At 43.4% G+C, this 24,539-nt stretch overlaps 2 protein-coding genes across 4 annotated transcripts; one reads left to right on the plus strand and one right to left on the minus strand.

Annotated features, from left to right (window-relative positions):
- Nucleotides 1-5,696: 5,696 nt before the first annotated feature.
- On the plus strand, nt 5,697-14,666 carry golph3a (golgi phosphoprotein 3a). Of its 2 annotated transcripts, XM_085424264.1 has the most exons (4): nt 5,700-6,089; nt 8,404-8,535; nt 12,895-13,009; nt 13,408-14,666. In XM_085424264.1, exons 1-4 carry the CDS (start codon nt 5,880-5,882, stop codon nt 13,830-13,832), a joined length of 882 nt encoding a protein of 293 aa, XP_085280390.1. In that variant the 5' UTR covers nt 5,700-5,879; the 3' UTR covers nt 13,833-14,666. The 2 variants fall into 2 exon arrangements, with proteins under 2 accessions (XP_085280391.1, XP_085280390.1); XM_085424265.1 differs by lacking the exon at nt 8,404-8,535 and having other exon boundaries at nt 5,697-6,089.
- Nucleotides 14,667-15,794: 1,128 nt separating this feature from the next.
- Nucleotides 15,795-24,314, minus strand: LOC146656517 (E3 ubiquitin-protein ligase DTX3L). Of its 2 annotated transcripts, none has more exons than XM_085424263.1 (5): nt 24,223-24,314; nt 20,890-21,861; nt 19,159-19,376; nt 18,028-18,093; nt 15,795-17,763 (listed from the first exon to the last, which is right to left on the minus strand). In XM_085424263.1, exons 1-5 carry the CDS (start codon nt 24,244-24,246, stop codon nt 17,760-17,762), a joined length of 1,284 nt encoding a protein of 427 aa, XP_085280389.1. In that variant the 5' UTR covers nt 24,247-24,314; the 3' UTR covers nt 15,795-17,759. The 2 variants fall into 2 exon arrangements, with proteins under 2 accessions (XP_085280389.1, XP_085280388.1); XM_085424262.1 differs by having other exon boundaries at nt 18,017-18,093.
- Between the last annotated feature and the right edge of the window lie 225 nt (nt 24,315-24,539).

Below are 24,539 nucleotides of genomic sequence, written 5' to 3' on the forward strand. Positions count from 1 at the left end.
TTGGCACAAACAAGCCCCTGAAAATAATCACTGGTCACTGTCGGACTGCATTCATCCAATCACATTTACTTTCATTATTATTAGTTACCACTATTCCTCGGTCTTCATTACACTATGTTAGCACCACCAGGTAGCACACTATGTTTCAGCTAGCCAGACTTCACTAACCCTTCAAACACTCTGTCTTTATTTATGTCTGAAGTGATAGCAGAGCTGTTTTAGTCTCTGATGTCTGAACATGGTATGTCCTCTTCAGATGGAAACTGCTTTATGAGTGTTTGCTATTAAATGTATTTGAAAAATGGGGTTAAAGACTGCAGCTGTTCATCTGGATGAAGAGTTTTCATGACTCATCCAGGTGACTCTCAGCTGACTGCAGGTTTACACAACAGTACATTTGGTTATTGACTGAAACTAGCACCACTGATGAACAATGGACTGGGAGGTCAGTACCAGGGCCACTGATATGCCACACCCACACAGATGATGTGGACAAGTGGGTGAAAAGAAGTGACAGACAACACATTCAAGAATTCACAGAGAGTTGGGGAATGGCTGCAATCACAGCATGTAAGATGGTGACAGATGTACCTTTAGGCCCCTCCTCCATTCAGAGATGGTCTTTCCCTTTTCACGTAAATGGCCTCCTTGACTCCGCCCTCAAACCAGCGTTCCTCCCTGTCCAGGATGATACATCCTCATCATTGAAAGAGTGTCCACTGGCCTGTAGGTGTGCATAGACTGCAGAGTCCTGGCCCGACGAGGTGGCTCTGCTGTGTTGTGCCGTCCTCTTAGCCAGAGGTTCTTTGGTTTCCCCGATGTATAAATCCTGGCAATCCTCCTGCACTTAACAGCGTACACTATGTTACTCTGTTTGATACTCTGGATCCTTATCGCAGCACGTTTTGGGGTTTGAAAGTCAAAGAGATGAGATTTTGTCTCAACTATTCTGATACTCCTGACACGTACTCCTGGATCGGCTGGAGCTTTTTTTAGGAGCCTTTCCAGCTTTGACAAACATCCAGCTAGGATAGCCACATTTACTCAGGGCCTTCTTGATGTTCTTCTGCCTCCCTGGCTGCTGTGTCTGTGCGGATGGTGTTCGCTCTGTGTTGTAGTGTCCTGATGACCCCCAGTTTGTGCTCCAGTGGATGGATGGATGTATAGATACACACTAACACATGAGCATACACAAATAAAACCATTTCCAGCACGTAAACCACAGCAACAACAAACTACATGCTCTTTTTTGCAGAATGTATATTGGATGTGTTTTATACGTTTCCCCACACTTCCACACAGTATGTCCTGTAAGGTAGTATAATAGAACAATAGAGAGTATATAATGACGTTTGATGTGAGTCAAACCTTAGATACTGATCCGTATGTGTAGGTTTACGGTACACGTCAGCTTTTAGATGTCCCCCATTACTGATGGAAATCTCACAGTCTAAGAAGGCTAACCTGCCCCTTTTCATATCCTCCCTGGTGAATCTGATGTGTCGGTCCACCGAGTTAATGTGATCTGTGAAATGTGGTACGTCCTGAGATTTGATTTTCAGCCGGGTGTCATCCACATATCTGAACCAATGGCTTGGAGGTGTTCCAGGGTAGATTAGCAGAGCTCTCTTTTCCACTTCTTCCATGTTCAAATTGGCCACGATGGGTGAAACTGGGAGCCCACGGCACACCCATGTTTCCGTCTGTAGAACTGACCCTTGTATGTGAAACAGGTGTAATGAAGACACAGTTCAAACACACTTGGTGGATGCTGAGAGCGGTCCTGTTGCTGAGGTTGGGGTCTAATCTCTTACGGACTACCTCCAATGCTTCCGTGACTGGGATGCAAATGAAGAGAGATGTAACGTCGTACGAGACCATGGTTTCATCTGCCTCCATGATGACATCTCTCACCTTCTCAACAAAATCCAAAGTGTTCTGGATGTGGTGTTCAGAGCTGCCTATCAATGGGTCAGGATCGAAGCCAGAAACTAAGAGATGTTACAAGTGACAGAGCTGATCATACAGGCTTTAAAGGAGGTCTTAAAGGTGCACCCTGTTTATGTTTTTTTAGTTAACTATACAGACTTGGTGTAGATTCCCCTGGGTGTGACTTGTGGTCTGAGGTCTGGTCAGTAAAGTCAACTGCTTAAGACAATCTATCACCCTTTTCCTGTGACCACTACCTGGGTCTTGTTTCAAGGGTTCATATTTTAGTATTTTATAGTATTTTTGTCACTGAGCTAAATTTTCTCATGAAGGTCTGTGTGGTTTAGCAAACCAACACCTGCTGTAGACTGCTGGATGGTGCTGTTGTTGTCCTTACTAAGCGGTGTAAGTACCTTCCTCTCCTCCATGCTGATATTGGATGCTGGGGACTTTTCTTTGCTGAGACAGGCCGACATTTTCATCCACAGTTGCTCTGCTTTCACATCTGCGGTGTTGTTGTTTTGAATTTCTGACTCTGTGGCTGTGATCAGTTACACAATCTCAGCATCATAGCAAAGTTCAGCCCTTTTGCAAGGATATTTTTCTCTGCTTGAGTGAGTTGTTGACAGTTTTTCTCTCTCTTACATGTCCACATCCTCCATGTGACATATCAGTGACCTTATGGCCAATAGTTAGTCAGTGGTCCTAGTTTAGGTCATTTTACAAATGTCCTGTTTATAAGGTTGGAAACCTGCAGTCAGCTGAGACTGAAGAAGTCACCTGATGATGACGAAGCGTTTCTCCCACTGAAAACAGATGAACAGAATCAACTTTCTGGGATTTCCTTACCCGGATGATTGAGCGTGCGTGAAGGCATACCTCCATCTAAGTTTTCTTATAGATTTTTTTTCTTCAGTCCATTTTTGGTCAACTTTTGTACCCTGGGAAAGACAGGCGAACTCCCTCACAAACAGTATGAAGAATAGGTATAACAGAGCTACTCTACAGGGCAAATGGTACAATAGCGCCATTTATTGGTCTTTTTAGGGTACTGCTTCATAGGAAACTTCAACATCTGCTGATTTTAATTCCATCCATTCTCTTCAAACACTCTTCTTGTCTAAAATAGTGGCAGGGGTTTGGACCTTAACCCAGCTGTCATCAGTCCAACCTGAGACAGTTGCCAGTCAAAAGGTAAGGGTTATAATTTTATTTTATTTGTAGTTTTTAAATCCTAGCACCAGAATAAATTAAACCCAGCTATAGCCGGGCGGGTGCCAACTGACAAAAATCTCGGCAGAAGTTCTTGAGAGAAGAGGCTGAATAGTTTAGGTGGGAACAGTAGGTTATATAAGACCAGACTGTTGTTTATTTTTTATGAATGTTTGCTGATAATTCATGTCCCTCTGCATGTGGGGTGGTCACCTACTAACTGGAAGGTTGGTGGTTTGATCCTAGTCTGCTGCCAAATATCCTTGGGCAAAGACATTAACCCCATGTTGCATCTCTGATGTATCAATCAGAGTGTGGATGTTAGACAGGAAGTGTGTAGGAAAAAGTGACAACTAGTGTAGAGCGCTGTGAGTGCTCAGATAGAGCAGAAAAGTGTATCCAGTCCATTTACCATATGTGGGATTGATTTTAGCTCTGCTCTTAATTCGCCTCAGGTCCTTCTGAAAAACTGATCCAGCTGAATGTGGATCCATGTCTAATGGACCTTTAAACATGCAGTCATACATCCCTTACTTAAGAAACCTGGCCTTGATAGTTCTGTTATGTCGAATTTTAGACCTTTCTCCAAGCTTCCCTTTTTAAGCAAGATCTTGGAGAGGATTGTACATACCCAGCTGTTAGACTACTTGAATGACTCGCAGCTGTCTGAAATCTTTCAATCCGGTTTTAAGCCCTTTCACAGTACGGAGACAGCTCTTGTTAAAGCTATGAATGACATTCTTGTTGCGACTGATTGTGGTAAATATGCTGCGCTTGTCTTATTGGACATGACAGCTGCATTTGACACAGTGGACCACGACCTGCTGATCTCCCGCTTACACCACTGTGTGGGAATTTCTGATTTGGCATTGTCGTGAATAAAATCATAACTTTCCGAAAGGAGTTTTTGTGTTAAGCTGGGGTTGGCCGCGTCCTCTGTGGCCCCTCTGCTTTGGGGTGTCCCCCAGGGATCTATCCGCGGGCCCTTATTTTTCTCGCTGTATTTACTCGCTCTTGGTGCGATTTTTCGTAAACACGGAGTGTCATTTCATTTGTATGCCGATGACTGCCAGCTTTACTTACCTTTTAGTCATTTGGATACCTCCCCATGTCAATCTCTGCTTGACTGTCTTAGCGATGTCAAATCATGGATGGCAAATAACTTTCTAAATTTTAATGATCAAAAACAGAATTTTATTTGGCCCGCATCGTTCTACTGATTCTCCAGATGTTGATTTTGGTGATTTGACCTCCCATTTGAAAAGTTCAATCACTGATCTTGGTGTTAAATTTGATTCCGCACTTACCTTCGATGGTCATGTAAATGTTAAAATCAGCTTTTTATCACCTCAGACGCCTGTCGAAGGTCAAGCCTTTTCTTTTCAAAAGCAATTTGGAAACTCTTATTCATGCTTTTATCACCTCACGTCTGGACTATTGTGATTTCCTTTTAATTGGGCTTGGGTTGGGCACTTTGTCAAGCCTGCAGTTAGTGCAAAATGCAGCAGCACGATTTTTAACCGGTAGTAGAAAATTCGATCACATCACTCCGGTCCTGGCTTCTTTACATTGGCTTCCCATTTAATTTAGGGTTCGTTTTAAAGTCCTTTTATTGGTTTTTAAATCTTTAAATTGTCTGGCTCCTGTATGCTTATCTGATTTGCTGAAGTCACATGTTCCTACTCGCTCGCTCCGTTCAGCTGAGCAGCTGTTGCTGTCGGTTCCTAAGTCGCGGCTGAAATGCAGAGGAGACCGATGCTTTGGAATAACCCTCCCCTCCATATTAGACAAGTGTCATCAGTGCAGGTCTTTAAGTCCAGATTGAAAACCTACTTTTATTCCCTGGCTTTTAGGAAACTGACACCTTTCTTATTAATTTATTGTATTTTAACTTTGTTGTTTTGATTTGTGTTGTTCAGCACTTTGGTCTGCCTGGTGTGTTTTTTTAAAGTGCTATACAAATAAACGATGATGATGAACTGGTATCGCTCTTTCATGTCAGACGGGCCACAGCAGGTGAAGATGAACTCTGTCTTCTCTGACACGGCGTTTAGCACCTTTACACTCATGACTGTACTAGCTCCCAGCCAAATCAATATGTTGTGAAACTCTCAAGAATTACTAGCAGACCATCCTCACACAGGCAGACGGCATTATAACAGATCTGCATGCTCTGCATTCTGAGTATGTTTTATTAAAGTTCGGGCAACGGTACACAGCTTTTCTATGTCAGCACGACCAGTACAAGCACTCATTCCTTCCCTGTTAGTTAAGATGATTAATGGACACAGAGCACGAGAGGAACAGGTCCAGAATAACTAATTTGGTTCTTTAATCATGTTTATCTTGTGGTTCCACTTGGGAACAAGTGTATTTTTAATGTACTTATTTGTTTTCATGAATCTGTGTATGTATTTAGATTTTGTTATTATATGGAGGAGTCCAGTGGGTCTGTCCAAGCATGAGCCTTTTAGCCAGCTGGTGTGGCGTTCAGACTAAGTTAAAGGTGGGTCGCTTGGTATCCAGCAGGACTGTGGTACCAAACCCATCCAGCAGGTTTGGTACCACAGTCTCCGCTCGGCGCCATATTAGACAGACGCTGGTGCGGAAGGGGAGGAGGACTCCTCCTGATAAGGGTACTAACCTATACGCAAAATACTTATGGTTGACAAGTACTTGGGTGAACGTAGTCCCAGACTTGCTGCTTTCGTAGTTGTTGAGCACACTCGCCGGCAGAAATGACTTCGTTGACTCAGAGGAGTTCGGGCCTCGTGCAGAGGCGGACCGAAGCCTCGCGTAACGCCGCTGAGAAAGACCGACCGTCCGGCCAAGAAGACCACGGGCCCCGGCGAGCGGAGGATCAGGACGATGATGATACCGGAGACTCCAAAGAAACACGTCTTACACTGATGGAAGAAGTGTTGCTGTTAGGACTGAAGGACCGAGAGGTAATGGCAGATAAACTGCGCCTTAACGCTGTAGCAAATAAGCTAAATGTTATCGCTCGGCTAACGTTAGCTGTAGTCTCCAAACAGCTCTATGTAAGTTAGCATCCCTGCTTGCTACAATGCTAGCTGTAGCTAACAACAGTTGCTGTCTTCAGTCTGCAGCGAGATAGCTAATGTCTGGTGCTACACGATTATGAGAAGAAATGATATTTTCCAGTAGTTCAGCAGTAATGGTCGGAGAATAAGTGCGGCGATCCTGGCGTTGATGTTAGTAGCTCCAAGCTAACACAATGAGTAAGAAGAATAAACGGAATGGAGTCAAAGTAAAAAACTGTTTACAGGAGTGTTTGATTATAACTAATACAAAGTGCTACAGTACCAGTGAAAGGTGTGTTTAGATGTATCGATGATTTGCTGTCACTGAACTACGAACAGCAAGCAAAGTGAAATCCACCGATAAATCTAAAATCCTCGAGTACGGATTCAGTCCCGTTCACATAACATTAGGAATGCAACTAAAACGGAGTCATTCAACCTCCAAATTTAACAGGAAACTTGTGTCAGTTTAAACAAAATTACAAACCATGTTTGCTCGTTTTAACTTTAACGTCAGCAACACAAACAACTGTTTTTTCTTCTGTAGAGAGTAAATGCAGCAGCTTCAGTAGCCAAATGGCTGATGGAGAGTTTCAGGTACACAACAAGACTCCAGTTTATCACAAATTTGGCTGAGAAATGAAGACGGATGAGTTTCAGTGGGTGACCAAACATTATTCCTTCAGATCCATGTTGATAAAGTAGAGCGTGGTCCTCTCTCACCCATGCCACGGCTGTGGGACTCTGCTTTGATGACAAGTTGCTGCTGATTGGTTGTTAACAGAACTGATAATCTGATATTCAGGTCATCTAGAATTGAAATTGTCAACAATATTGAGACAAACGGTGCTGTGTTTGCCTCCTCCAGCTGACAGACAGACCAGCACTCAGTCCCTCCCTCACTGACTGAAGTAGTTTACATTCACAGCACTGAACAACTTCAGGAGGAATGTCAGAGGTCAGAAAAGCTCTGCTGCAACAACAACTGTTAAATAATGATCATAAAAGTTAGCCTGGGTGGTGCACACATTAAAATGAGCCATTTACTCAGTTTTCAGTCGTGTGACCGACTCACAACCCTGGTGGCCAAAACATGATTCCACTGTGATGCTAACAGTGAACAACGATGACATTTGTGGTCCATATTCTGCCTCAAAAGTGTCAAAGTGTCTCCCAGAGCTCACTCAGCTTACACTGCTGTCAGTACGGACACATGCATATATGTTCTGTCAGGATCGGTGAGTAACTCTGTGGGAGGTGAGGAACAAGACATTTTTGATCGTCAAAGCAAAAGTAAGCGCACAGCTTACTCCCCTCCAGATCCAGAGCTCTTTGGAGCACGTTATCACGTCTCTGTATGTCGCTGCGTTCCTCTTTCCCTCGACTCTGATTGGTCTTCCAGTTCTTGCTGCTAGAAAGCATCTCCACAGCATGATGCTGCCACCACCATGGGCAGCACCTGTAAGGAAGTGATGAGGGACGCCTGGTTTCCTCCAGACATGACGCTTGTCTTTCAGGCCAAAGAGTTCAATCTGTGTTTCATCAGACTTTTGTTTCTCATGGTCTGAGAGTCCCTCAGGTGACAAACTGCAAGCGCCTGTCATGTGCTGCTCAGATTAGCCAGCTCTAAGAAGTGTTTCCAAACTCCTGTTTATAGATGATGTTACTGTACTCTGGGACCTTCAGTGCCAGAAGTCTTTTTTTGTACCCTTCCCCTGATCTGTGCCTCGATACAGTCCTGGTTTACACACGTTCTTGGACTTGATGGCTGGGTTTGTGCTCTGACTTGTGCTGTTACCTATGGGAGCTTATGTAGACAGCTGTGTGCCTTTCCCAATCATGTACAGTCAACTGAATTTACCACAAACAGGATGCAGTTCGATTCTCCCACCTCCCTTTATGGGGAGTTTGCATGTTCTCCCGTGGTTGCGTGGGTTCTCTCCAGGCTCTCCAGCTCCGCCCTCCATCCAAAGACATGCAGTTAGTGGGGTTGAGTTAGTTGGTGCCCTTAGGTGTGGATGTGAGTGTGAATGGTTGTCTGTCTCTGTGTGTTAGCCCTGTGACACACTCATACAATTCAGTTTTATTTATATAGCGCCAAATCACAACAAAAGTCGCCTCAAGGCGCCCCAAGTACCTGCAATGATTTGGTACTGAGCTCGTCGGCTTCTGGCACTCTTTGACAACCTGGATTGTGACGATGTGTCCCATTGCACAGGGCTACACCTCATTCTGGAATGACTGCATTTCATCAGGGCTGCGAGGGTGCATGCTGATCGAGCTGGCCCTGCGAGGACGCCTTCAGCTGGAGGCCTGTGGCATGAGGAGGAAAGGTCTGCTGGCCAGGAAGGTACGACACGGTTATGTTTAAGCTTTCACTGTGTACACAAGCTGTTTCCCGTTTAGACATCGTCACCCTGCTGGTGTATTAGTGTCACGGTGTCACGGCGTGTAGTGAAGGCCTGCACAAGAACAATCATCTTTAACAGACGTGTAATATCAGCTGTTCATGTCCAAGCACACACCTAAAATCTCATGTTGTTACAGTTTTGTATCTTCTAATCAGTTTTTATTGCATTGAAGATGTTCTTTGTTTTTAATTCAGTTTCATTTCAGTTCAGTTTGGATTCATTCAAAATGTTTAGTTTTTATTAGTTATTAGTCTTTTTAACCCTTTAAAGCCGGTCAGAGCAGCACGCTCCGTTTTGCGTAACTATTTTTAATCCCAGTAGAACTGCAACCACGCAAGCTAGCGCAATAATTTTTTTCATAAGAAACCGGAGGAGTTGTACTGACATCTTATGCCATCAGCTTGTCCTCGGTCACGGTTTCCTTCCACATAAAGCTTTGCAAAAATTTCATAAAAAACACTTGCAGGAACAAAAACATAATATTCCAGAAACACGCTTTGCCGATCCGATCAGCTGTTCATAGCACTTCCTACATTGGAATAGACGTCAGCGCGAACTATCACATGTCCGCCATCACCTGCCCGGAACCGGAAGTGACGTCATTTTTCGCGGAAATGTCGTTTTTTTTACCTTCAGGGCCTCATGAGCCTATACTGGTGTTTTTAAAAGTTATGTTTGACTTTATGACTTTCTGTGTCGTTTCTGGGATGCTTAGGACTCAGATTGCACTGCTGGAAATAGTTTATTTTGATGCATATGCCATTTTCTTTGCAAATTTGCATGATAATATTTATTTTTGGTTTTCCTGCAGTATATAAAAATTGGTGTATTTCAAAAACAAAACTATGAAGACACTCAAAATAAATTTCCTGTGGTTGGAAATAGGGCTGGGCGATATGACCCAAAATTCATATCTCGATATTTTTTTAGCTGGATGGCGATATAAGATATATATCTCGATTTATTTATTAATTAATTTTTTTAAAGCCATAAGTTAAGAACAAAAAGAGAGTTCCTAGTCACACTGTGTCCCAGATGTCACACGGGCACTTTTATTTACATACAGCGTAGATGTACATGAAGAAATTACTCAAAAATAAATTATCAGCATTTATTAAATAATCATGGTCCATAAATAAAAGAAAACAATGTTGTTTTTGTGCATAACAAAAAGCTCACAATTGTGCAGTCAAAATGTAAACTAATAGACGCTGAGCGTAATAACAAAGAGACAGATTTCACAGCTGCACCACGTCTCTGAACAGGAGCCATTTGTGGTCCTTATACACACACAGTACGGTAATATTACGTTGAAGCAGAGTACGTATCACTCCGCGAGGCTCCTCCTCGGTAGCCGTAATCCTCCGACAATCCATCAAGCGGTGCAGCTCCGTAGCTTAGCAAAGTCATATTAAAACATTTTTTGACAGATTGCTGAGCGCTGTGTACCACATAAAATCGGTTCGCGGTCAGTAAGCACAACCAGAATTCATACATAAGGCGCGCTGTCGATTTTTGAGAAAATGAAAGGATTTTAGGCCGTGCAGCCCCTCCGGGCTGCATGTCGTTAGCGCAGTTAGCTCGTTAGCGCGGTTAGCTCGCTAACACGTTGACGCCGCCCAGCCCCACGCACGGTAACTCGCTAACGGAGATTTTCCGCTTTCATCTTGTCATTGCCTGCAGGTGAAGCTATGGGGGAGGCGGAGTTGTGTTCAGTGAAGGAGAGGCGAGGCCGAGTAACCTTGCGTAGAGACAAAAGTGGACGAAAGAGAGGCAAACCTGCGGCTCCACAAGTATAATTATAACGTAACATAGACTATATCGATATAAAGGATATTGTCACATCTTATATCTCGTATGAAAATATATCGATATTTTAAAAAAAACTCGATAAATCGCCCAGCCCTAGTTGGAAATAATTTTGTGCAACTTTTTTGTATTTACGGTTAGGGCTGCTCAATTAATCGAATTTTAATCTCGATTACGATCTGGGCTTTCAACGATCATTAAAAATGACTGATTATTAGCCCCTCCCTCATGCTTTACTCTCGCGCTGCTCCGTGTGGCAAATCGAGCGCACCTCTCTGCATTTCGAACACGTGTCACCACAATTGAGGACCCGAGGGAAGCACGTGGCTACTGTCGCTACCCGATCCGTACCACGCATATGCAAATCTTACGTCACTTCCTCTCTTTGCCAACATTGCGACAGTTAAGAGTGACACGGTTAGCGCCCAGTTAGCTCCTAGCATTTCTCAACAGCTCTGCCTCCTTTTCGACTGCCGGGACATTTAAACAATGGATAATCCGTTTACAAACAAATTCATGCTTTTCTCGTCCCCCGATTAAACAACAGCGCTGTAAAATAAGAAGAATGGCGCCTAATTACAGACTTACTAATACTGACTTAGTAATATGACACGTGAAGATTCAGCAGCCCGATTAAGTGTTTACTGACAATTGACAGTGATAGCGGACATAATCATCGCTGTTCCATCAATCCTCTCTACACAGACGAGCATAAACGCACTCTACTATCACTAAATCAAATTTAACACGCGTTTGTAATGACGCTAGTTCATTTTACAATAGGGTTCATTCGCTCGGTCAGCAGGTGGCGGTATCCTTGTACACTGGGGAGTAAACTGCCATTAAACGAAGAGAAGAAGAAGAAAAATCTGCACATGCGCGGTACGGATCGGGGAGTCCTGATCTGTAACTATCGTTTTATTTTTCGTTTTTGTCTACATTACATTGAAATGTTTCATTACTGCAAACAATTTAAGAGATACTTATTATTCTTAACAGATACTCTGACCCGTAACTAGCGTAAAATGCTTCAGCCGGGAGGAGACACCTTTCACACATGCGTAGTACCGATCAGGTTTCCGGTACGGATTGGGTAGTGACAGCTCTGACGTCCACTTGTTTGTTTTCCACATAAACCTTTTACGGTAAAGCTGAAGATCCTGTTGAGATTTTTCAAAATAAACTGAATCACGTGAAAGAGTACGCAGAGTGTTTACGGATGAGAAGTGAAAGAGCCGTCAGGTGCTAAAACATAAACCTTCGACTCAAACATTAGAACAGGCTTTTCCCCGCAGCACGCCGTGTAATGAATACAAAGCAAATGCAGCTGTTACAGTTTCATGCATCGGTCAAAACACTCGACTCCAGCTACACGGCGCCCGGCTGAAACACTTCACACAGGTCGAGCTGCCCGAGATTCACCGAACTGACAGAAAATGTAAGCGTTTTGTGATATATGTGGTTGTCGGGACGATGAATGTCCTATTTCGGGATATAACATTTTGGTCATATGGCACAGCCCTAGGTATTACAATAAACCACAACTTAAAGTTTTACTAATAATGCGCTAATAAAAGGTTTCACCAAACTAGCAAATACTAAAACTGAGCATCGTTTTATTTTATTTTGATGTTAATTTTTGATAACAAAACATCAAGCTGAGATTTGATGTGTTTCTCAACAACGATGCTCCATCTGGTGGCTGCTTAGGACACAACCATTTATCATAATTGAGAATAAAATTTTAACAGATTAACTGACTAGTAAGTCTGGTACTGACTAGTGACAGCAGCGACGATGACTAGTCCCACACATGCCTAGTTGTTTGTATTTTCCCATATGGAAAAGATATTTATAAATCTTATAAAGTTTGTTCGGTCTTGTATGAAACTTGTATGAAAAGCATACAAGAGTGAAAACTATGGAAGCGTAGAGCTGCCACCCAGACAAAGGAAAAATACAAGTGTATCACGTTATAACGTGAAAGGTTTATTGTTCTAACAAGATACTTTTCACGTTTGTACAACATAATATCACGTTCGTACAATATAAATATTATATTGTACAAACAGGAAAAGTATCTTGTTAGAACAATAATAACCTTTCACGTTATAACGTGATACACTTGTATTTTTCTTTTGCCTGGGTGGCAGCTCTACGCTTCCGTAGAAAACAGATATAAGATCCCTTGAAAAATTATATAATGAAACTTGTATGTTTTGTATACTTCCTAAAAAAAATTATATGAAAGTAATGAGAAAGTGGCCACTTTCATGAGTAAATCATATGTTTTTACTATTTCTTTTCCATATGGGTTAGTTCACTCGGTGCTGTTTCACGTCGTGTCAGTCTTTACTATAATAATCTGCTCCCACTTTGTTGGTAAGGACTTTTTCATGGTTCAGCAAAGCCTGGATTAACTTCAGGATTCTTTCAGGGTTAAGAACATTTCCACGCTCTGCCTGCTCTGATTCTGGATGCATTTGCAGGTGATTTGCAAGTCAGATGCTCCTACAGGTGATGTGCTCCTGGACGAAGCTCTCAAACACATCAAAGACACTCAGCCACCAGAGACTGTGCAGAGCTGGATCGAGCTGCTCAGCGGTGAGTTCAGCTGTCCTGCTGCTGTGGGCTCTCCCACTGCACTGTGTGCTTCCTCACTGTGTTTCCAAGTGACTCTTAGCAAAACACTGTGTCTGCAGGTAAAGTGTAGTTAGAGTGTGAGTGCTGTGATGTGTGCACTGTGAAGCAGGTAAATAACAGTCTTCCTGAATAGGTTGACAGGCATGTTGTTGTAACAACCAGTCCACCGACAACTTTAAAGAACCGGCATCTCCAATCACACCAAACTGTCTACAGTTTATTGAGCTAAAGGTTCATTGAGGCCTTTGCTGTACTGGCGCTGATGCGGTTTTCCTGTTGTCTGTGGTGTAGGCGTAGCTGAGCTGGTTATGCTGGCGTGTGACGGCACTAACGCTCTCTGTTCTGTTGGCTCCTTGTAGGAGAGACGTGGAACCCGTTGAAGCTTCATTACCAGCTGAGGAACGTCCGTGAACGGCTGGCCAAAAACTTGGTGGAAAAAGGTGTCCTGACTACGGAGAAGCAGAACTTTTTGCTGTTTGACATGACGACACATCCCCTGACCAACAACAACATCAAACAGCGCCTCATTAAGAAGGTGCAGGAGGCTGTGCTGGACAAGTGGGTGAATGATCCTCATCGAATGGACAAGCGGCTCCTGGCTCTCATCTTCTTAGCCCATTCCTCTGATGTTCTGGAAAATGCCTTTGCCCCCTTGTTAGATGATCAGTATGACCTCGCCATGAAGAGAGTGCGGCAGCTGCTGGAACTGGAGCCAGAAGGGGAGAGCATGAAGGCCAACACCAACGAGCTGCTATGGGCTGTGGTGGCTGCTTTCACTAAATGAGGGAACAGCAGGCAGTGGCGTTGACGTGACAGTGGGGGTGAAAATTACTCCTGACCCTGACATTTTGACTTTAGTGACTTCTGGTACCAGACGCCTGGATTTTGTGGCATGGGCTGCCCTGTTTCCTCTTTCTGTTTCTTTTCCTTCCTGATGATTCTCTTTGATGATGCTCCATGACCCTGTCTCTACCCTGCATCAGTTATGTGTTCACTTTCATAAAAACTAGCTGTGGTTAAATGCCACGTCACATGAAGTGCTTGCTGATGGTATGGGTAGGCCTGAAATCACTGATTCATATCCTGTTTTTCTTTTTTTAAGAGTGTGGTACAGATGTCACAGGTTATCAACAATGATGTACATGTGCACAGCAGCAGGAAAGTAAAAGGTTAGATGAGCTGGAGTCTAATTTATTGGGAGTAACATCTGTACTGGTCCACTCTGTGACTGTGGGCCACCATCAGATTGAGTTCCAGATGTTTGCTCAGTTGTTGGGACACTAACTCCTGTTTGGTTTGGCTCTGTTGTGCTGCTGGCATAGTTAGAAGTGAGTCACTGAAAACCGGTATAAATTTGATCGTGATGATGAAACCTCTCCTACAATACCAGTGTGGCCACCGTCGAGGCACGAGCACGGACCCGTACATGATGGAGCGAGCCTTGCATCATCAACGCACCCAGTGACGGACGATGCTGTAGCACTGAAGCTATCCTGGCTCCATGTTCTTACTAACCCACAGGGTTTTGTTTTCATTTGACACCAGTCTGTAGCTCTGTGACGTCACTGGTTTGTATGGTCGTTTACATGTTGGGAATGAAGAAGTAAAACTTGATGTATAGCTCGCTCACACTTGGACCAGGCTTTTGACTAGAGAAGTGCAATTTTAGCTCCAATTTTGAACAACTTTGAGAACCCATGATGATAATAAACCAAGTTCCTCTCTGGTTTGCAAAAACGCTGGCATCAAGTGTTGAGAAGCCAAAAGTCATTTCCCATCAGGCTGTGGCAGTTTCCAGTTCAACGCAGAACAACATCAGACACCATAAAAGCAGCTAAGTGCTGTCGGCCTGGGGCGGCGCGCCCGTGTCGTCGTTAGCGCTGTGGTGTCTCGTGGTTGGCTGAGGCCTTTTGTGTGGACTTTGCATGCTCTCCCTGTGCTGCATGGGTTTGCTCCAGCTAGTCCTCCCACAGTCAAGACATGCATGCTTGGGTAAATGGTCATTCTAAGGTGGTCATGGAGATGATGTGCATGAAGTGTACAGAATAAAGTCCTGTGTGTATGTGTGGTTGGTAAAGACTAGAGCTATACAGCTGTGAGCGGTCTCGCTGTTCGTGGAGGAGTTCCTGTGGGATTAACACGGCCGATCGTGGACCAGGGTACGCTCCTGCAGAAGGTGCTTTGGATTTGAGCTTCTGTCGTTTCTGTGCTGATCAAAGGAGAAATGTTCTCAAAAGTAGTTGAACAAAAACAGTTCTGAATTATTTGCAATGAAAACAGATTTTGGTGCAGGACTAATATCAGCCCTATAAGGAGTTTGGAAAGAGCTGATGACCTTCACAGACACACACCGGCTAATGTTAGCACGCCAGGGTTAAAGCAGCAGGTGGTGGGACAGCGCCTTTTTACTCTGTTTACTAAGGATCAAATGTTCCACTTTGATAGAGAACAAACTCAGCATCAGTGACAGCTACAGTTGGTACGTTCCCAACTACAATGACACATTTCAGTGAGACATGGTGCTGAATGCAGGCTCCTCCTCCAGAATGTGCTCACGCTGCCTGGTCTTGGGTGCATAAAATAAAAGTGTTCACTGAGTGAAACGAGCTCCGTCTGATGACTCATAATCCACCTCTTCTCCAGTACAGGGAAACTCCAGGAACCTCCAAACACAGCAAAGTCCCAAACTGACTGTTTACGTTACTCTGATGCGATGTACTGTCTGCACCACACAAGCTCAGTCTGGGAACCTGGACACTCCGTCTAATCGAGAACGTCATCTGAAACGTAAGCAGGTTCCTTCACCAGTAACAACCACGGCACACCAAAAACAAAAGGCCTTAAGAACTGCACAAACTGATTGCATCATGTTCATCGATGTGTATCTTTAATGCCATTATTTCTTCTTGGAAGCAGTTTTCAGTTTAAATGAGTATGAACCGTACCACTATCAGTGGAAAGAGTGTGGGTCTGTGATCTCAGTGAACCCACTCAAGATGTGCCCAGGAGTTCTGAGGTTATTTTAACTTGGTCGACTAATCCCATTGTGAAGTCAGAGGGTTAATCAGTAAAGTGTAACCTACAGTATGTAAATCAGAAGCTCTGTGTTTACATCTTTGCCCACTGTGGTTCTCAGTGGAGCCGATGTAGCCGTTGTCTCTACGTTTTAGCTGAACTCCTCAGATTGATCCGTCTGTTGGATAGCTGGGTACACGTCAGGCTGTCAGAAGAATCGAACCTCACATTCTCCTATTGATGTGTTTGAATTAGGCATAAGTTTATGGTTCACTGTCAAAATGTACAAAGCCTTTTCCCCATGAACGTGATGAAGGATGTTGCTTAATTAGGATGGCCTTCTTCTTTTCCATATCTAACAAGAGAAGAGACATCAGGAGGCTTGTGCATAAGGCATGACATGTTGCAGCAAAGTGATGTGTGCTCTCTAAATAAAGGGACCTCCAGTCTGTGTACTGTCCTGAAAACAGATCCAAGAACAGCCAGATCATAACGTGTGACTTCGATGTTTAAACCAAACTCTGTGCTTGTGTGAGCTGTGTAGCACTAATCTGTCAGGCCAGCTTCAATTCCAATGAAAATGATTGAACAGAAGTCACAGACACACCCACTCATGGTTTTTGTTGTTATTTGTTTGCAACACAGTGTATTCAGTCAGAATAAATGCAACTTTTATACAAAGTCCACCAAATGATGGATGACACAGCTGGGCACAGATGTGTGGTGCAGCCTGCTGTAGCGTACTGATAAACACAGCTTCACCAAACACTAGTGAAGTCTTACAGGGACGTTTAGGTTTGAACGTAAACACCAGGTAGAGTGAGCTGTGTCACCCTGTCGGTGGGTCGACACACTGATACACTACCCTGCATTCAGCACTCTGTCACCACAAACCTGAATAGTAAATGGAACAGTTCTTTCAAAGCGCTTCACACTCATTCATACAAGCACTATTTGCTCTTTCTGTGTGTGTTAAACGTCACACACTTTGTACACTCACGGACGCTCTGGAGAGCAACGTTTTAGCTCAAAGTGTGATGTGGGCTGAATGTTACTTTAGTTTGTTTAGTGATGATTCACTTCTCACCTCGTACATCGACTCTAAACTGCTTAAGAGGAGGTTCTGTTCAAGGTTACAGGTGTGATTGAACAGGTATACAATCACAGCTCACTGACCAATCAGCCTGGAGAATAGCACCACCAGTCCTGGAGGAGCCATGCTGTGGCTGCCTGTGCTCAGAAGAGGAAATCAACATTACCTTCATTTAGCTTCATGTGGCTTATAATTTGAAAAAAAGGAAATTGGAGTTCTGGACAGTCACAAACATGCCTCCTAATCAGTGTACAAACATCTAAATACATATAATGAAAGAACAACACAAAAATCAGCATCATCCCAGCACTTTGCATGTTTGTTAGTCGACACTGAGTGAAACAACGTAGTCACTGCAGGTCCAACAACACAACTGAGTGACCCTGAGGATGTTAGCCATCCTCCTTATTAAGACCTCTGGTTAGTGTTACCAAAGTGCATTTATACAACGTAGCTGATATTTAATGGGGGGGAGTTAATGGAGAATCAACTTAAACTGGCTTCTTGTCAAAAATCACGACTCATGAAAGCACAGCGAGAGGAAACGCTTCGTGTGCCTTCAGCTGGTGATGAGCAGCGGTCAGTCTGGGACGGCTGCGTCTTTTACCTGTGACAAAGTGAACAGAAACACACGTCATAGCTCCTTACATCCACTCGTATGCACTGTTTGTGACTTTTTTTGAAATGGGACATAACTGTGTTTGACCTTTTGTGTTACTACTGTTACTTCTTTTGCAGATATTAGCTGCTTCCAACATTACAGGTTATATTAAATACAGTTTATGTTCAAAACGTCGAATCATGAAACAGGGACAAAACGTAGAAAAGGAATCGTAAGTGTTCTTTGTGCAGACACAAACCTTAAACTTACTCAATTCCTTTGACCTTCAGCTCATCTCGAACTCGGCTGAGATACTCGGGGTCGGGGTATCCGTAGCTGTAACACAGTCACAGGAAAATAAGTGCTGCCTTATATTCTTACTGTTGCACGTCATTAACTGCTGTCTACTCTTGTCCTTGATTGTGGTACGCTCGCCTCTATCCTCTCACCACCCAGCAGCAGATGGCTGCCTGGTTCTGCTGGTGTCTGAAACGTCCAGCATGTTGTTCATAAGGCTGTCTGGCTGTAAGGTGGGCTAATATGTAAGGTGTCTAACTTAAATGACATAGAAAGCACCTGGTAAACTAGCACTAACAAACCAAACTGAACTACAGCCAGTTTCACCTGTGATGAAAACTAATAATGAGCCTGAGACATTAACACAGACTGATGTAAAATAAAGGAATCGATACACGCTAGTTCTCTTTGCAAGGGAAGAACTGTTCGGAGGCAAAAACCTGCTGACATGCACTCATCAGTACATTTGTAAGGGGACGTCCACACCGCAGGTGCCGTCCAGAGACCGCAGCATGGACATGAAAGTAAGCGACTTCAAGCAACAGTGAACAAAAGAACCACCGATGTGGTAAATAAAGTGTGATCTCTGCAACTGGTGCTTGAAATGTTCACTAGCGATGCTTCCTGTGTGGACGCCCCTTAACCCTTGTATGGTGTTCGGGTCTGTGAGACCCGTGTTCAGTTTTTTTCAAAAGAAAAATTTAACAATTAATTATTTTTTCACGTGTAAATGTGTTGTGTCTTTCCACTCACTCCACTTGATTATAACTGATTTATTTATAAAATTTTATATAAAAGAAAAACGAGAAGCACATTAATTCATAAATGTGATCTAACAAAGGTAAAGGGAAAAAATTAACCATGTTTGCTGTTCATATGTCTTGTAATTGGGATGAAGTAAACATCTGTTGAGTAATTTAACATAAAATTGTTTGATAGTGTTAATTTGGAAAGCCAAAACTCTAGCGGGTCCACCAGACCCATGAACACTGGCTGAGTAACAAAAATACGAACACCACACAAGGGTTAAATATAGAAGAGACTGAGGGTACAATCAATCCAAAATGATCGATCAATGAGCTGCAGTGTTGCCATTGTCCTTACTGAGTCGGTCCTCCATGTGTTGAGGTTTTGTGGTGGATATCGTTCCATGTGACTGTATTGTTTCTGCCACTGGTAGTGGAGCGTCCGATGGTGAAAATGAGTCTCTGATCGAAGGCTCGCCTCAGCAGGCCCAGCACCATCCTGCCCTCCGGGGAGTCTGGAAGGTAGGCGGTCCGGGATGCTCCTTCATATGGTTGACCTGGGCTGGGATGCTCCTCCTGCAGACAGACAGAAAAGGTTTCTCTGCTTTATCTAACTTGCCTAGACTCAATGTGGATTTGGCTCTCAGGTAGCTGTAGTTTGCAGTTGCTTTCTTTATTACTCTTTATAAAAGTAAAGCTTATATGTGCTGAGAAATTCTTAAAATTATGCACACAAGACAGAAGTTGTGAGTCTCACACGAATGAACCCACCCGTGTGCTTCATGTACACTCAGCTAGGACACAGGAGTACGACCTCCAAAACACCTCTTTGAGTTTTTGTTTGATGTGACAAATATTTAATATTGCGCGCCCTTCCTAACACAGCCCTCCCAGTTCTCCAGGCTGGTGACATCAGGAGCACACTGGGTCCTGCTCTGATCAAAGAGTTCACGTTGACACGAGTCCGTGTTGGATTTTGATCTTTCACCGTGTAATTACTGAATTTAGTACAGACCACTGTTTTACTGAAAAATGTAATGTGATTCCAGTAACATGAACTTTGTGACACATTACACCCAACACTGACCGTATAACAGTGGCAATAAATCAAGCTTTGCCGCACAGACGAGGTGATAACACCTCGATAAGACCAGTATCTGAGGTGTCAACAACACAACTTCAAAAGCTGCAGAGTTTGTCACCCCTGCAGGATCAGACGGGGCCGACGCTGTGACCAATGCTGCCTGATGCTCATGGCAGCAGACATGCCTGCTGTAGGGTTTTCTTTACAGTACAATATAAAGCACCTCCAGGTGATTCTTGTAGCGATTTGGTTCTATATAAATAAAATTAAATACAACAAGTTACATTTTGTCAGTGAACTAGCCAAAGCCATAATTCACTGACACGTGAACTAGGGCAATGGAAAGCTACATGACTGACTGCTCACTACAACACAACAACACAACCAAGAGGGTCATGCAATTGGACAAACACGCCCACTGCAAGAGTCACACAGGATCAAATCTGGTGCAGGTACTGATAAGAGTAGTAGAAGGGTCACCAGGACCAGGTGGTGACAGGAGCTAGACTCAGGCTATCTATCTATCAGGTATCTTGTTTTAGATTCAGATTGCTCCGTGAGACGATTTCAAGGTCACCTGACATTAGTACAGCAAAATAGAAACAGACGACTAAATAAAGTAAACAGAGTCACAACTCTAAAACTAATCAAGGTACCAAGAGACTAGGACCAAGTTATAATGGCGGGTATGCAGTTCTGAACAGATGGATGTTGACATGTGATTTAAAGGAGAAGTGGTGTGGTGCTCTGGTGGAAGTGCAGCCCAGAGTTTTGTGGTAGTGAGGTGAGCAGATGGAACATGATGATGATGATGTGAAACCTAGATGCTGCAGACTGGGGTCATGAAAGGGTAACAAAAACACACACACACTAAAAGTTAAGTTTTAGCCTATGCCTTAGTCTTATTTCTGTGTTTAATAATTATGAGTCTGACCGGGTCAAACATGTCTGCCTGAAACCAGGAAGCAGATCACAGAGAAAATGACCTTGTATCTGCACTCTTACCTTTTGAATGCCACGTGGAATATAATAGTGGATGACTATTGTTCCATACTTCTCATAACCAGGCAAAGGTGAAGTGTTTTTGGTGACCTCCATAGTGCCTCCATCAGGCTGTGTCCCCTTTAGAGTGCCATATAACTCCCCACAGGTGGGACAGACTGGCTTGTATACAAAAGCTTTCTCCAGACAGTCGCTGCAGAAAGAGTGCTTGCACCGCAGTGTCTTTTTCTTATTTCTGACTATTGTTTCCATACAGATGGGGCAGGATTCATCATCAGGATCTTTGTGTGCCGATGAAGACGCTGAGATTCTGTTGCTCAGACTGTCTGTTGGAGTTTTGCTGACCAGACGCTTGGTTGAACGATTTTTCCAAAGAAACTCCTTAAATTCAGCTATGTGTGGAAAAGGTCCCATGACTGTTAGTTTATTGTTGCTTGGTTCAAAGATGAGAGTTGGGAATTTTCTCTGCAGCTTGTTCTGCTCGTGTAGATCCCCAGGGACAGATATGATGTGCAGGTCAGACGCAACTCTCTGGTAAAATGTGATGAACCTCTGCCTGACAAAGGCAGCTTGGCGGAACGAGTCGCTCTGTGGTCTGAAAGTAATCCGTGCAGTGATGTCAGACTGTGGTACAGGGACCAGTGAACAGTTTCCAAGAATTTTTCCAAGTTTTTCGTCACATTTTTCATTAATGTAGTCCATAACAACCCGAGACACTTCCACAGATTTGACACGAGTGGAAGCGTGATGACTGTGCTGACCTGTCCGTCCATGTGTAGCAGTACTGTGATGATCGGTCGCTCTTTGGCATCTTCTTACAAGTTTGTGCAGCTGTTCAAAGGTTCCTTTCACTCTGTAACAGGAACCCTTCTTCTCATAGGAGTAACAATCCTTCCTGCTTTCAACAATGTTCTTTAATGTTCCCTTATCTTTAAAAGGAGTTTCATCAATGCTGAGAATGATGTCTGTGAAAAACTGCAACGAGACAGGACAGCTTTAGTTATTTGATCATCAATGCCATTAAAATGCACTACATTATAATAAAGCTCAGAATATTGAGTCAAGAACTGTGTCCATACCAGAGCTGCCATGTTAGACAAACAAATAGAAACACAATAGAATAGAATAGCCTGTTATTGTCACAAAATTCTTGGTGCTCCACACCAGCTGTGCACGACATATAGGACAACAGGAATAACCATAACCACCCTTAACCCACACATGCACTGATAACACAGTCCCACCCCCCATTCTCCTCTATGAATGTCCATCCATCCATCCATCCATCTTCATCCGCTTTGTCCGGGGCCGGGTCGCGGGGGCAGCAGCCTAAGCAAAGAGGCCCAGACCTCCCTCTCCCCAGCCACCTCCTCCAGCTTATCCGGGGGAATACCAAGGCGTTCCCAGGCCAGCCGAGAGATATAATGATAGTATGAATGTGCAATACTAAATTCTATGTGCAACAACCTGAACTGTATATACAAACATTATTTATTTACATATTTACTTTTTTTTTTACACCGGATTGTATATTTGTACATTTTATATATATTTTTAATACTGCTGCAGAACTGTGCACCCCGCCCCCATGTTTGCACTGAGTAGGAGATGCTCTGTATCTCATTGTACAACTGTATAGGGACAATAAAGGCATTCTATTCTATTCTATTCTAATCTAATCTACTCTACTTTATTCTATTCTACATAACAAACAAGAGGAATATTCCACTGCGTTAGGGTCAGGAAGATCTCTAAGTATTATCATTAATGATGATGATGATTATGATTCATGTTATGAAGAATAGTGCCATCAAAAAGAACATCATGTTCAGTATTGTACCATTGTGATGGCCAATGTGATGATTTTGTGGATAATTAAAGTCAGTCATATATCCACAAACACAACAAGCTGAAAGTCAGTGATGCTGCTCGGTTTGCAGTCCTGAATATCACGGCACAAGGATGTTATGTGTTTGTAGACTTTCTGCCCAGTTTGACCCATTTAGCAGACGTCAGCCTGTTTAAGGCTCTGATATCTATTCTGTGTGACTTACAGCAGTTATGACATGGTCTGATTTTCTCACCCAATAAAGGAATATTTCATATATCAGTCTACTCTTCATTCTATCAGACACAGTTATCACAGCTCGTACATTTGCTTTTTACACATGTATGTAAGCATTGAGCCAAATTTAGTAATGACAACATACTGAAGGAACAACATTTGTCTCTTATATATAATACATCTGTATATACACTGTCAAAAATACTTGAGTGTCTTTGAGTGAAGATTTAAGGTGATAGGACATATAAATAGCTGCAACTCGAATCTTTACTGAAGCTCAGTGTTTGACACAGAGTTCACTCACATGTGCTGCACCAGTGTACCTACACATGTGATGTGCAGGTACAATAGAAATGATTTGATTTGAGAGTTCAAACTCACTGCTGTAATAACTAATAATGATTAGTATAATAACTATAATATTGGCCATATCACATTTACACTGACTTTAGTCTCATGAACAACATTAACTAATTGTTATTTACTAGCTAATCTTTGTTCAGTACAGATATGAAGCCCAACAATCATGTTTTACAGTCCTGTGGTCTCAGCCTCAGATACTTATTAAATCACACAAAGCTCATGTAGAAACAAACAAACGAACAAAACATTTTCTCCTTCTTTTCTGTCAACCACAGGTTTCCAGCTATCATGGTTGCTAGGCAACCTGGGCAGCGCGGCGGAGGCTAGACCGTCCCACTTCACAAGCCTCACACTTCCGGCCTTAGCGGTCTTTGAGTACGCGGCCCTTGAGGACCGTTGAGGCTGCATACTTTAAGGCTGCAGACCCTGAATGGGGATTCAGCCGAAGTCTCCTTAAATTCAGGGAAATGTAGGACGCATTTGACGGCCGCATTTCGAGCAACCTTCGTCGCGTCGCTGTGACGTAATCGGCCTTAAAATGCGGCCTTTAAGGCTGCAGACCCTGAACTGGGATACAGCCAAAGTACCGTAGCACGAGTGGAAGAGCTCAGAGCAGAAATGTGCTCGTATTAATCAGAGATTCACAGCTTGATAGGTAGGGTGTTTTGTCAGAACACCGGAAGTCGTATTAAACAGCGGTGTGAGCGCCGTATCGCAGTTAACTCTGTTAACGCTGTTTTGTATAAGCTGCTTTTGCGATGAACTAAAGAAGAGAAAGCAGCGCACTCTAACCCTACGTGCTGCCAGAGCAACTGCGCAGATACGGTGCAGGCTACACTGCGCAAACCGGACCGCCGTAAAAACGTTGTTGTGCTTCCTTAGCTGTACATGAGAACAGAAGCACCTACCTCTGCTCTGCTGATCGCGGACATTGCAGCTGTCTGTGGACTCGGCGCAGACCCGACCCTCGCCTGCTTTCACTTTCAGCCTTTGTTCATCACGTGATCAAACTGGAAACAACTTTTTTTAACCTTGAATTTTTTTTTCAAAACTTTATTTGAAACTGTAACGTGAACAGTCAGTCATTCCAGTTCAGTTTGTACAGTCGAGATACAGGACAAATCAGCGCAACAATAAGCAGTACACTGAAAATAAGAAGGGTAAATAAATAAATACAGGGAAAAAAGAGGGACGTGACAGACTTCATAATAGCTTTGTACTTGAA

Source organism: Rhamphochromis longiceps, linkage group LG12 (assembly GCF_057381845.1).
Source record: "Rhamphochromis longiceps isolate RC_006_pf linkage group LG12, R_longiceps_female_GT1.1, whole genome shotgun sequence".
Lineage (NCBI taxonomy): Eukaryota > Metazoa > Chordata > Actinopteri > Cichliformes > Cichlidae > Rhamphochromis > Rhamphochromis longiceps.

What these genes read in the sequence shown, in the direction of transcription:
- golph3a (XM_085424264.1), top strand. Translation starts at nt 5,880, where the DNA reads ATGACTTCGTTGACTCAGAGGAGTTCGGGCCTCGTGCAGAGGCGGACC. An exon ending in AAGGTCTGCTGGCCAGGAAG is followed by an intron (nt 8,536 to 12,894) that starts GTACGACACGGT and finishes ATGCATTTGCAG; the next exon opens with GTGATTTGCAAGTCAGATGC. An exon ending in CTGGATCGAGCTGCTCAGCG is followed by an intron (nt 13,010 to 13,407) that starts GTGAGTTCAGCT and finishes GGCTCCTTGTAG; the next exon opens with GAGAGACGTGGAACCCGTTG.
- LOC146656517 (XM_085424263.1), bottom strand. Translation starts at nt 24,246, where the DNA reads ATGTCCGCGATCAGCAGAGCAGAG. An exon ending in TTCCACGTGGCATTCAAAAG is followed by an intron (nt 19,377 to 20,889) that starts GTAAGAGTGCAG and finishes GTCTGTCTGCAG; the next exon opens with GAGGAGCATCCCAGCCCAGG. An exon ending in ACACATGGAGGACCGACTCA is followed by an intron (nt 18,094 to 19,158) that starts GTAAGGACAATG and finishes ACTGTGTTACAG; the next exon opens with CTACGGATACCCCGACCCCG.